The 14,058-nt window shown below is 43.5% G+C and overlaps 1 protein-coding gene across 6 annotated transcripts in view; it reads left to right on the top strand.

Moving 5' to 3' along the window:
• The window catches only part of TMEM116 (transmembrane protein 116), a 104,738-nt gene that overhangs the window by 46,446 nt on the left and 44,234 nt on the right, over positions 1 to 14,058 (top strand). For 4 of the 6 annotated variants that reach the window (XM_033956839.1, XM_033956841.1, XM_033956840.1 and 1 more), the window contains one exon: positions 4,262 to 4,393. The exons of the other annotated variants lie outside the window; for them this stretch is intronic. In XM_033956839.1, coding sequence (XP_033812730.1) covers positions 4,262 to 4,393 — 132 coding nt within the window. The remainder of the gene's footprint in view (positions 1 to 4,261; positions 4,394 to 14,058) is intronic. 6 annotated transcript variants of the gene reach the window in all.

Genomic DNA, 14,058 nt, shown 5'->3' with positions numbered 1-14,058 from the left:
ACTACAAAGCGAACAATAATACATGCAAAGTTATTGTGGACGAACGAACAAAAGACACACAAGGTAAAGAGGGAGGAAATACAATAGCTATAGTAAATGGAAGAAACATTAATGGCAAGTACAAAAGGACAGGGAGTTAAAATGACAAGTGTAAGTAAATGACAAGTGTAAGTAAATCATGCCTGTTTCAGGTTTAGTATGTTAGTTCTGCTGGGAGAGCATAAGATTGTTCGTGGGCTGGCTAACGTTATGGATGTTTGTTGAATTATGGGCAGTATAGTTGAATGCATTGTTTTTGTTGTGGATGTTTGAAGAATGTTGGGTGGTAAGAGAGATTGCCATGCTCTATTTTTACATATGGGCAATATAGATCTTTCAGGAGGCTGCGTTTAAAAACGCATGCGCTTGGTAAATAACTACGTGCTGCAATTACGTGCGTTTGCCACTTTTGTTTCACTTACGGCAGTGCCATAAAGTCGATTAGCAATGCTGAGCGCATGTGTATTTTTTGCATAAATAGTGCAATGTGAGATGAGCTCTTTTACAGCTGCTCCTGCCCCGTGAGTGAGAGAACGTAAAGGAAGGTTAGTTTGTATGCTTTTGTTCCTTTTTTTACTTCCGTTTTGAGTGTGTGAATGTGGGTGACTAATTTAAAAATAGGTTTACATTGTTGGTTGTGATAGCAGGGTTGTTTAAGCACAAGTCTATGTCGCCGTTGAGGCAATGGATGGTAACTTATATTATTTAATTAGGTTTTTATCACTATGAGTGTTTAGTGGTGTATAGTGAATATTTCAAAGTATAGGTTCAACTTTAATGGATTACTGTGCACTGATAAACATTGTGAGTACATGTTTCTTGTGCAGATGAGTTTTATGGTCAAAGGTATTTGTAGTTAAGTTTATAATTGATTATGAGGCTGTATTTGCACTTTTATGATATATTATATTCATGTTTTTGATAAGTTTTATGTGATTGTGGAAAGGTTTTGAATGAGAACGTTGGTTGGTCCATTGATTATAAATGCATTTTGGTGGGTTCCCATATTACGATATAGGGTCCCCTTTTTATTTATTTTATTTATTAATTAGGATTTTTAATGAGCTTATTCAATCACCTATTGAATTAATAATTTAATTAAAATTACTGAACGTTAAGCTTTGGTGGTACTGATACACCAACAGTGGGAATTATAATTTGTTAATCTGAATAGGTGATATGAATATCTGATAAATAAATTAAACATCATGCATTTATGAAAGAACATCTTATGTTATTGACAATATTAGGAGTGGCAATCAGTTTATATGTTTAGTTGAATTGGTGCTATGATTATGGATTGATAGATTTGGTATTAAGAAATTTATTTATTGGAGAAATATTAAGGAATGTTGTATTTATTTATGAGAGAAAGACGTTTGTATTTGCTATTGTGTTATTTGAATTGGTGCTATAAAATGGATAAATTAAGTATTATGAAATGCTATATTTATGCATGAAAAATAATTTATGTTTATTGTTTGAATGAATGATTATTATTTGAAGCTAATACACAGTTTTATGGGTAAAATGTAAAGAAATGTAATTAAGGGCCATAATGTTGGGGCAAGCAATGTCTAAGAATAATAAAGATTAAGAATCACCTTGTGTTCTGTCTGGATTTCTGGATTTACGATAAAGAAGAAGTTTAAGTTCTGGAAGAATTTCCCTACAGAGTGAGGATTCATTTTGGTGCAAGACTAGTTACTCCCTCGCTTTCGTCTTCACTAGCCTTGCATTTAAAGTGGACCCTGGCGATAATCGGAAGCCAGTGAAGCTTGGACAGGAGCGGTGAGACACGGTATTAGAACTTTTCAATGCGTACAAATTCAGTGAACCCGTGTTGTGGGTTAATAAGTATTAGTTTGATTTTTTTTTTTGCCATCACTAACGCGTCATAAGGTGTGCCTATAAATGTGCAACAAAGCTCTGACTAAACGTCGCGTAATCCATTATGAAAAAGAAATCAAAGGCTGCAATAGCCTGAGAGGTGCAATGCCAGATGCTAATTCACATGGAAATGACATTGAACGGAGAGCTCCGTGCCTGACAAATCTCGACGTTTAATAGACAGTATTCCAAAATAAAGAAATAGCTGCAATGAAGGACCCAGAAAAATATTTGGAGGGAGTATAAACGCAATCTATAAATAAATAGTGAGTCTTGTTTTGAGTACATGGGGAGTTTGGTTAGTCACAGTCCTATGATTCGGCATTTCCAGAGACACTAATTTACAATGCTGTAAAGAAGGGAAAACATTAACCAGTTAAAGTACCAGGGGAAAGTTAAGCCAATGACACTGCAAAGATGTTTTCTCCTGTTTTTACCTTCACACCCTCTCTCTCCAATCTGATTATTGTCTAAATCTCTTCAAATGAACTATGAATTCCCCTTTGACTCGGCCCATATCTTCTGCTTATTTCTGTGACGCATCCTCTCCAAATCTTTCATTCGTTTCCAGCTTTGTACGTCGCCTCCTCACTCTTGCAACCCTTCCTTTAGTCACTTTTAGGGACATCGGCCTAGATTCACTAACCCTAGCGACTCCATTGCCGTTGGCCGATGCTCTGGCTGATTTTCCAACGGCGAATGGTTCACTATTAAGTTTGCAAGTCATTTGCACGCAAGCCCGCCAACTCGGTGAGCGATTGAGACATGCGCAGAGCCCTAACAGTAGTGACAGGAGAAGCCTCCAGACCCGCCCTATTACGCCCCTGACCGCGGTCCCGCCCTCACAAAACCTTGTCTTTGTTCCCCGACCTCCGAGTCGCATCTGGCGGGCCTCCGAGCATGCGTGGAGGCTTGTGATGTCATCCGCACATGCTCAGAGGCCCTCCAGATGTGAGAAACTACCGGGTTTTGGGAAAGTTCGTCTGGGCACCGGACGTCTGGTATCCCCTGGTTTTCGTCTGGTAACCCTCTAATCGCGTGCCAGTGTTAGGTGCTGGTGCCTGCGGATCTTCTTTCTCGTCATCCTCTTCCCTTCCCCCTTTTCCTATCAGTGCAGCTGCTATGACAGGCCTCAGACATCAGATGGGACGAGATCTATCAGCTGTTCCACCTTTGCACCACGAGTGTGGTTCAAATTCTTGAGCAGGACTTACAAGCTTCGAAAAGGTTCATGGCGCCCTAAACATGTGGCCCCATGCCTCGCCTTTTGAGGAATTTGCCCCAGTCCAAATAGGCTCTGCATCCAGCCAAACCAGTAGAAAACCAACATCGACACTTTCCAATTGCTGTAAGCTAGTTCTGTGTCTTTAATGTTTAGAGATTACCAGAGGAGGAGCGTATTCGTTTCTGTTCGCTGTCCCCCTTTGGGTGCATTTCGTATTTTGTTTGTTATCTATCACTTTGCATGTTCCTCTACTTACTATAGCTCTCTTCGAAACAATTATTTCACGTCTACCATCCAAATTGAAAGCAGTAGATTCTCAGTTCAGCCTTTTACTTTCTTTTCTATCAATCCATTTTATTTTTTTTTATTTATTCATTCAATTTTCTTTACCATTCTCCCAGGGGAGCTCAGAACGGTTTACATGCATTTATTCAGGTACTCAAGTAGTTTTCACTGTCTGTCCCGGCGGGCTCACAATCTATCTAATATACCTGGGGCAATGGGGGGGGGGGATTAAGTGACTAGACCAGGGTCACAAGGAGCAGCGTGGTTTGAACCCACAACCTCAGGGTGCTGAGGCTGTAGCTTTAACCACTATGCCATTCTAGAAATCAAAATGTAGTAAAGTGAGCCAAGTATAGGACAGTGAAGCCATTGTGACATCACTGATGAGGTTGGCTCTTAGGCATTGGTGGAATGAGGCATTATGATGTCACAAAACCAGCTCTGGTTATCAGAGGCTGAAACTTTTCACACTCTTTATTTATTCAATTCTCTATACCATTCTCCCAAGGGAGCTCAGAACGGTTTACAATGAACTTATTCATGTACTCAAGTATTTTCCCCTGTCTGTCCTGGTGGGCTCACACTCTATCTAATGTACCTGGGGCAATGGGGGGGGGATTAAGTGACTTGACCAGGGTCACAAAGAGCAGCGTGGGTTTGAACCCGCAACCTCAGGATGCTGAGGCTGTAGCATTAATCACTGTACCACACTCTCCCACTTGCTAATGTTATTTAAGCACACCTCAGGAATGAAATGGCACAGGGAAATGAAGGTTTGCCATTTGTTTTATGATCACTGCTTTATTATTTATATCCCCACAGGTTCGACCTCTTTTCTATCTGAGCTTCTTCAACCTGTGTCTGGGGTTCTGTTGGCTCACTGGGACTATACTTTATCAGCTTTTATTGAGAAAACAAGATGTAGCCTGCTACAACTTACAGACTGTAGGACAAGTAAGTGACTTAGGCCCTGATTCTATTAAAGACGCCTAGATCGGTGTGCCTAGCCAATCTACACACCTAACTTAATTTTTCTAATTGGCGCTGATAATTTAAAGCGCCATAAAAAAAACAATTAAAAACACTGCACAACAATTTTTTGGTTAAGTCTTGATTCCTGAAAAGTTTTTGGTGATTATGACAGGTACCAACTTGGTATGCTCAAATATGGTTTTGGTTTTACTGCATCACGTAAGAACTATGAGAAATAGACATTTTTATGTTTACTGACAATAAAATATATAGTCAAGTTTACGTTTCGCACAAGCGACTAAATGAAACAGAATTAAAAGTGTTTTGCTCCCGAGTTTCTTTTATATTCAGTGTCTGGTGCATCACGTTGTAGCATCCAACAATAGTCGGCAAGCATTGACGGATTCCAATTGCCCTGGTATCGTTTCTCCATCGTAGCTATGTCTTGATGAAACCTTTCACCGTGCTCGTCACTCACAGCACCGAGATTTGCGGGGAAGAAGTCCAAGTGTGAATGGAGGAAATGAATCTTGAGTGACATATTGCACTTCATTCTCTTGTATGCTTTGAGAAGTTTGTCTACCAGCTGAATGTAGTTTGGGGCTCTGTAATTGCCCAGAAAATTGTCAACAACGTCTTTCAAGGCTTTCCAGCCAATTTTTTCCGGCCCAACTAACAGATCTTCAAATCGCTTGTCACTCATAACATGTCTGATCTGGGGGCCAACAAAAATACCCTCTTTGATCTTGGCATCAGTTATTCTTGGGAACATCTGTCTTAAATAACGAAAACCTTCCCCTTCCTTGTTCATTGCTTTCACAAAATTCTTCATGAGTCCCAGTTTAATGTGAAGAGGAGGCAAAAATATCTTTGTCGGGTCAACAAGCGATTCATGTGCTACATTTTTCTGTCCTGGAACTAACTTTTTACGGAGTGGCCAGTTCTTTCTAGAATAGTGCGACTCTCTGTCTCGGCTGTCCCATTCGCAGATGAAACAGCAGTACTTTGTATAGCCAAGCTGCAGTCCTAGTAACAGAGCAACGACTTTGAGGTCTCCACAGATATTCCAGTTATACCTGGTATACTGGACATACTTTAGTAACATTTCCATATTCTCATATGTTTCTTTCATATGTGCTGCATAGCCAACAGGTACTGAAGGATAAACGTTGCCATTGTGCAACAGAACAGCTTTCAGGCTTAACATTGACGAATCAATGAAAAGACGCCACTCTTCCGGGTTGTGATCACAACCAAAGACCGAGAACAATCCTTCAATGTCACAACAGAAACAGAGACTGTCGACTTGTGCAAAAAATTTGGTTATATCATGATGCCGGTCTCGAAACACAGAAATTTTCGTACCTGGTGATAGCAAACACCATTCCTGCAGTCTCGAACCTAGCAGCTCAGCTTTTGCTTTTGACAGACCCAAATCTCTGACCAAATCGTTCAATTCGGACTGTGTTATCAGATGTGGATCGCCTGATGAGGATGGTTCAAAATCCGGGTCAATGTCACTGTTAGAACCCTGCACTGCAGTTTCTTCATCTGGTTCGTCTAAGGTCCAATCCTCTGGTGGTTTCGGAACTGGAAGACTGTCATCATGTGGCATGGGTCTCATTGCTGAAGGCAGATTAGGATATTCAATTGACTTCTTGTTTTTGGCAGAGAAACCAGACACATTAGTCAAACAGAAATAACAGTCCGTCACATGGTCTTTCTGTTCTCGCCATATCATCGGAACAGCAAATGGCATCGTCTTTCGAGTACCTCTGAGCCAGGCTCTCAGACTAACAGCACATGTCGCACAGCAAATGTGAGGCGCCCATTGCTTGTCTTGATCACCTATTTTGCAGCCAAAATACAGATGATAGGCTTTCTTTACAAGGGCAGTCATCGAACGTCTCTGAGGCGTAAGTGTATATTCCCCACAGATATAGCAGAATGTGTCGCGGCTGTTACGACACCGACGAGACATATTGCCCGACACCAAAACGTCTATAGCATCAAGCTTACTTACTGTTATATTGCTACAGCTACTATACTACTATACTTTACTATACTGATACTATATACACACACGGACTATCTATATTAACCAAATGAGCAGGATCGGTGTATGGAAGCCACCATTATAGCATGGTGAGACAGCGCAAGCTCGTTCAGACCTGCCCAGACATGCCCAGGATGTCATCTTCCATAAAACAGCTTCCAACCTGGCTAGATTTTATGCATGGACATACCCAGGCGGCACAAACCGTTGTTGATAAGACACTTATGGGAGAAAAAATTGTTTGCATCCAAATATAAGAAAAAATCACGACAAAATTGAAGATTTCTCTGAAATGGTACGTGATGGGTAATTTTTGATGTAATATTCATGATCAGCACCCAAAATTCTATAAGAAACACCCAGCAGTGTTCAGGAAGCAAAAACTTTGTTGTGCAGTGAAATTATTTTTAGAAAAATGAATTAGCCAGAAGATGCTTGCCATTTCAATGTAGACGTCTACACCAAGGCATCTACCGCAAAGTAGGCATGGTTTAGGGGTAGAATTTAGGCATGCATTCAGTTAAGCACTGGGGGGGGGGGGGTGCAGCACCCTAAGGTAGGGTTATCAGATATCCGGATTTCCCCTTTCGAGGACATGTCTGGGGGTCCGACGTTGGGACGGCATCCGTTGAGACGGCACCCAAATGCTGTTAGAAATAGCAAAACACAATGAAATAAATGTTCACAAAGGAGATGATTCGGAAAAGAACATTGGACAATGGGAATTAGAAAGTGAAAAGGGACAATGTTGCATTAAAGCGGTCAACATTGAAAATACATTAACATAGAAACATGATGGCAGATAAAGGTCAAATGGCCCAGCCAATTTGTCCATCCGCAGCATCCATTATCTCCTCCTCTCCCTATTGGCTAAAGCTCTTAATATTTGCATCTCCTCTTCCTATAGGATAAAGCTCTTTGCGCCTGCATTGTGATGTCATAGAACTTTATGGTTATAGAAACATAGTAACATGATGGCAGATAAAGGCCAAATGGCCCATCCAGTCTGCCCATCTACAGTAACCATTAGCTCTTCCTCTCCCTATTGGCTAAAGGGCTCATAATAAAAAAAAAAATAATACATCTAAAAACCGACTAAATCGGTACTTGGACGATCTAAAAGACAGGTCGTCCAAGTGCCGATAATCGAAACGGGTTTTAGACATATCTAAAAACAGCTTAAGCCTTTTCAGCGCTGCTGTCCGCCCAGAGCTTAAAGGGACATTTTAGGAGGAGTGGTGAGGGTGGGATTTGGGTGGGACGTGGGCCGACCTAGACTTAGTTGTACTGCAAGTATAACTGAAAGTTTAACAAGACTGCTTAGAGGAAACATATACGTAATGACGTAGGCGATCTAAAAACAGGTCTAACATGCCCAGAAGGTATCCAAAGTAACCAGATAAACCACTGCAGACACAAAGAACAGACCCGCACACACTCCCCCAGTGTTCACTGACCCCCCCCCCCCCCCCACACACACTTCTATAAAAATCAGAAGAAAAATGTACATACCTGCCTCCAGAACATCAGCACCTGGCATAGGAAAGCCTAGGAGAGCAGCACAGAGGTGAAGTAGTCTGGGGGGTGGTCTAGTGGACCATAGAGAGGAGGACCCAGGCCCATAAGCCACTCTAACCACTGCATTCATGGTGAAACATGTGCACCTCCAAAAACCCTATTGTACTGCCATATAGAAAGATGAGGGCAGATAAGGGCTATAGCCCATCAAGTCTGCCCACACTATTGACCCACCCTTTTAAGTCTACTGACCCCCTTGATTATAATTATACTGCCATTCTATTGACCCGCTCTTTCAGGTCTATACCCTAGTGACCCTATTCCTTTGCTTGACCCTCGTAGGGATCCCACATAGGTATCCCATTTATTCTTGAAGTCTGGGATGCTGCTGGCTTTGATCACCTGCACTGGAAGCTTGTTCCAATGCTCAATCACTCTTTCCGTGAAGAAGTACTTCCTGGTGTCTCCACGAAACTTCCTTCCCCTGAGTTTGAGTGGATGTCCTCTTGTTGTCGAGGGTCCTTTGAGAAGAAAGATATCTTCCACCTCGACACGTCCCGTAATGTACTTAAATGTCTCAATCATGTCTCCCCTCTCCCTACGTTCTTCGAGAGTGTAGAGCTGCAATTTATTCAGTCTTTCTTCGTACGAGAGACCCTTTAGCCCCGAGACCATCCTGGTGGCCATCCGCTGAACCACCTCAATTCTGAGCACATATAGGTGACACCTGCAGCTATAATGGCTATTGGGGTGGTAGACAGGTGGGTCTAGTAGGTTTTGGGGGTGTTATGGGGTGCTCACCATGACCTATAAGGGAGTTGTGGTGAGATGTTTATGTGGCACCCTTTTTGTGAAGTTCACAGCAGTGCCCTATAAGGTGCCCCACTACTCTGTTGCTATGTCTTGGTGTCCAGTCCATCACTTTGCTGACCCCTCCCATATCCAAAGGGTCTTGTTCTAGGCGTTTTTCACTTGGTCGCTTTTTGGATGAGAATGGGGTATAAAGATAGACTACTTAGCTGTCTGGATGATCAAACGGCTGAACATACAAGTAGACGATTCTCAAAAAAAAAAAAAAAAAAAAATTGGGGGGGGGGGACTCTTTTTCGAGAATGGACTTTAAATGCTGCCGACTTTGGGCAACTAGCAACCTAGGCCCAAAACGGACTTAGACGTATTTTTTGATTATGCCCCTCTAAGGCTCTTTATACCTGCATTGTGATGTCATAGAGCTTTATGGTTATGAAACATAGAAACATGATGGTAGATAAAGGCCAAATGGCCCATCCAGTCGGCCCATCCACTGTAACCATTATCTTTCCCTCTCTGTCTCTGTCTCCATCACCTCTTCCGGGAGACTGTTCCATTCATCTACTACCCTTTCTGTAAAATAGTATTTCCTTAGATTACTCCTGAGCTTATCACCTCTTAACTTCATCCTATACCCTCTCATTGCAGTTTCCTTTCACATGAAAGAGACTCAACTCAAGTGCATTTACATTACGTAGGTATTTAAACGTCTCTTATCATATCTCCCCTCTCCCGCCTTTCCTCCAAAGTATACAGATTGAGATCTTTAAGTCTGTCCCTATACGCCTTATGATGAAGACCACATACCATTTTAGTAGCCTTCCTCTGCTCAGCTGATACGAATCTTTGGGATATGCCAGCATTTAAAGAGCAAGTTACAGTACAATACATATCAAATGACAGGCTCACAGCTGTGGAACACACCCCCTTTAAAACTACAGAAGACAAAACAAAATTTGTCTTTGTGATTTTATAGAGGTACGGTGTGTTTTGATTGAGATCTATTTCTCCCCTTGTGTTGTCTCATGTCTTGTCGGGTATTTTTACTACTGACTATGTTTGAACATGTAATCTCTCAAGAAGTTTAGATTGTTCAAACTATACTTTTTAAATATAAATAAAAGCATTGCTTTCAGCATTATAAGCAATAGCTATGCTTTTATTTTTTTTTTTAAACATCTTTTTTTCAGGCAAAAAAAAAAAATCTGTTTTCAGGGTGAAGATAAAGTTAATCTTGTGTTATTGGGTATGGTACACCAGTTTGCAGAAAAGAGGCACCTGAAGACTTACACATCCCAGGGAACCCTGTGGAGTCCTTTCCAGTATCTAATATAATAAAATGGTAAGCCGCGCATGCGCACTTCCTATGCGTGCGTCCGTTTTCCGTGAGCTGTAGCTAGGAAGTGCGCCTGCGCGGCTTACGGTCTGGCCTCACGCGAGGCAAGACAAGTGCGCACATGCGCGACCTTCCCTGCTCTCCACCTGCGGAGCGGCGGCTGCCGGCCACTAGCGCCCCCTGCCCTCTCCGTCGCCTCCCGGCTCCAGCGGCGTAGGCAGCAGTATAAACACGCTGCTTCGTGCCCTTCTCTGCTGATTTCCTCTGCCGCGTCTCTGATGACATCGTTGGAGACAGACGCGGCAGAGGAAATCGCCAGTAGAAGGCCGCGAAGCAGCGTGTTTAAAGTGCTGCCTACGCGGCTGGAGCCCCCAGGTTTGTCGGCGGTGGGAGGGTCAGGTGGGAAGGCCCGAGAGTGAGCGTGCACGCAAAGGGAGGAGACGGGGAGAGACGCGCTGGACTGGCAGGGGGTTGGAGAAGCGGAAGAGGAGAGACCGGTCTCCGATTGCGTGTGAAGAGAGGGGGGGCTCTTGCGGCTAAGGAGAAAGAGAGAGAGAAAGAAAGAAAGACAGACACACACATATATTCTAGCACCCGTTAATGTAACGGGCTATAAGACTAGTATACTAAAATACCATTCTTGACCTCCCTGATCTAAGAATCAGAGAAAGAAAACCAAGCTCCAATGGCATAGAGAGGGTGAGAGACGCACAGGACGGTGGTGCCCACCCCCACCCTTCCTCCATACCTCTTTAACGTTCCCTACGCGAGCAGCAACCCCAAATCACACCAGCGTTGGCTCTTCCTTTGATGTCATTTCTTAGAAGCAGCTCCAAGAAGTAAGGTGACAGGTCAAAAGCGCGCCACGGCAAAGGCACGCCGACAACCCAGTGCGGACAACTGAGCGCAAGGCGGAAGCGCGCCGAAGAAAAACAGTATTTTAAAGGGCTCCGACAGGGGGTGTGTGGGGGGGGAACCCCCCCACTTTACTTAACAGAGATCGCACTGGCGTTGTGGGGAGTTTGGGGGGTTGAAACCCCCCACATTATACTGAAAACTTCACTTTTTCCCTAAAAAAAGAGGGAAAAAGTTAAGTTTCCAGTAAATGAGGGGGTTACAACCCCCAAACCCCCCACAATGCCGGCGCGATCTCTGTTAAGTAAAGTGGGGGAGTTTCTCCACCAACACCCCCCCGTCGGAGCACCTTAAAATACTGGTTTTCTTCAGCACGCTTCCGCCTTGCGCTCAGTTGTCTGCGCTGGGTTGTCGGCGCGCGCTTTTGACTATGAACCAGGAAGTGATGTCAGAGAAAGAGTCGAAGCTGGTGCGAGCAGCAGGTTGGGGTTAATGCTTGCGTCGCGAATGTTAAAGTTGATACGAGGGAATGGAAGGGGCGCGCGCACCTGGTAGTGGAGGGGCAGAGAGGAGGATGGGTGCTGGCACCCCCACCAAGACGGCACCCGTGGCAGACCCCCCCCTCCCCCTCTTACGATGCCACTGCCAAGCTGGCTTCCATAATAAATGTGAATATATCATTTGCTAAATTGAAATTAAATAAAGAAAAAACTAAGTTGTTACCCCATCAAGATAATCTTTGGTCGATTGATAATATTGATTACCCAGTAAATACATAAGAACATAAGAAGTTGCCTCCGCTGAGGCAGACCAGAGGTCCATCTCGCCCAGTGGTCCGTTCCCGCGGCGGCCCATCAGGCCCATTGCCTGAGCAGCGGTCCCAGACTATCCCTATAACCTACCTCTACTCCTATCTGTACCCCTCAATTCCTTTATCCTTTAGGAACCTATCCAAACCTTCTTTGAAGCCTTGTAACGTGCTCCGGCCTATCACAGCCTCCGGAAGCGCGTTCCATGTATCCACCACCCTCTGGGTGAAAAAGAACTTTCTGGCATTTGTTCTAAACCTGTCCTCTTTTAATTTTTCCGAGTGCCCCCTTGTACTTGTGGTTCCCCATAATCTGAAAAATCTGTCCCTGTCTACCTTTTCTATACCCTTCAGGATCTTGAAGGTTTCTATCATGTCTCCTCTGAGTCTCCGCTTTTCCAGGGAGAACAGCCCCAGCTTTTTTAGTCTGTCAGTATATGATAGGTCCTCCATGCCCTTTATTAGCTTAGTTGCTCTTCTCTGGACTCCCTCAAGTACCGCCATGTCCTTCTTGAGGTACTTCGACCAGAACTGAACACAGTACTCTAGGTGCAGGCGCACCATAGCACGATACAGTGGCAGGATGACTTCCTTTGTCCTGGTCATGATACCCTTCTTAATGATACCCAACATTTTGTTTGCTTTCCTTGAGGCTGTGGCGCACTGTGCCGACGCCTTCAAAGTTGTGTCTACCATCACTCCCAGGTCTCTTTCAAGGTTACTTACCCCTAGCAGTGATCCCCCCATTTTGTAGCTGAACATCGGGTTCTTTTTCCCTACGTGCATGACCTTGCATTTCCCTACGTTAAAGTTCATTTGCCACAGTAATTAAGATTTTGTGTGTACAGTTTGTTAGTAATCAATCGTTAGAATCTCATGTCAAGTTTTTAATTTAAAAAAAAATCTTTTGGGCTGTTCTGAAAGTTCACGAGGGTTAGAAAGTATTTTGATCACTATCATTTCTGATTATTGGTGCAATATTTGTTCTTGTCATTGATAGACTATTGTAACATCATTTATTATGATTACTCAAAATCTATTTTATGTAAATTGCAAACTTTGGACTGAAGAAAGGAAACAGAATTACATCAGATAAAGCTCCATTGGTTTCCTGTTGAAGCCAGAATATGGTTTACATTTTTCTGTATGTTGTTTAAGGTATATCAAGGAGAAGCACTATTGTATATGTCTCTTTTGCCATCTATTCTGAAGCAGGATTACATGGCTTAAGACAGAATTCTCCATTTCGATTTCCAGAGGCGATTTCCAGAGGTTAGAGCAGTGTTCTGCAAACTTATCAGTGTGGCAGCACATTAAACACGGTGCCCTGGCTGGGAGGCCTCCAGAAGTGCATGGACGTCAATGTGTTTACATCACGTGCGGGCATGATGTCATCATGCCAACGTCTGCACATGCGCAGAGGCCACGACCATGAATCTGTCACTTCGCCGCTGGGGGATCCCGGAGGAAGGAAGGTGCGGGGAGAGGAGGAGAGACATCGGCGAGGAGGAGGCTGACTGCCTACAGGACGTGCCTCTTGCCGCATCCTCCTTTCTTCCCCCTCATAGCACATCCACATCTCACCTATTCAGAGACACAAAGGAAAAACTGTCTTTTATCTCTCATTCACAAAAGCATAGAAGCAACTCTAAAGTCAACCTTATATTCTGGATTTGTAAAAGCTTATTTCTAAATATATACAGAATATATTAAATACTAGTCTTATAGCCCGTTAAATTAATGGGTGCTAGAATATGTGTGTGTGTGTCTGTCTTTATTTCTTTTTCTCTCTCCTTAACCGCTTTCTCTATTTCTATCTTTCTTTCTTTCTTTTTTTTCCTTGGCTGTCCACCACCACCCCTTGCCTGCTCCCCCTGTTCATTCTCCCTTCCTTTTACCTCCCCTGTGTCCTCCCCCACCCCATCACTGCTCACCTTATCCAACAGCAGCCCTTCTCCCTTTATTTTACCTCCCCCCTCTTCCTGCTCCCTCGTCCATCAGCACCTCTTCCTGCTCCCCCTGTCCAGCAGTAGGCCTCCCTTCATTTCCCCCCCCTGTCCATCAGCACCTCTTCCTGCTCCCCCTGTCCAGCAATATGCAGTTCAACACCAGAGAAAGAGAAAAAACACTATACACTTTGGAATATAAAAAGAAAGCAGTCTACTTTTATTGTCTGGCCATTTTATTCATGTTTATCCCAGTTTCTGCTCTCTTCTCTCAATTTTCTTAACAGGGTTTGCAGTCTATCTGGCTCTTCTCTCATT

The sequence above is a fragment of the Geotrypetes seraphini genome, chromosome 8, assembly GCF_902459505.1.
Source record: "Geotrypetes seraphini chromosome 8, aGeoSer1.1, whole genome shotgun sequence".
NCBI classification, from domain to species: Eukaryota; Metazoa; Chordata; class Amphibia; order Gymnophiona; family Dermophiidae; genus Geotrypetes; species Geotrypetes seraphini.
This window is presented reverse-complemented; position numbering and strand designations above follow the sequence as displayed.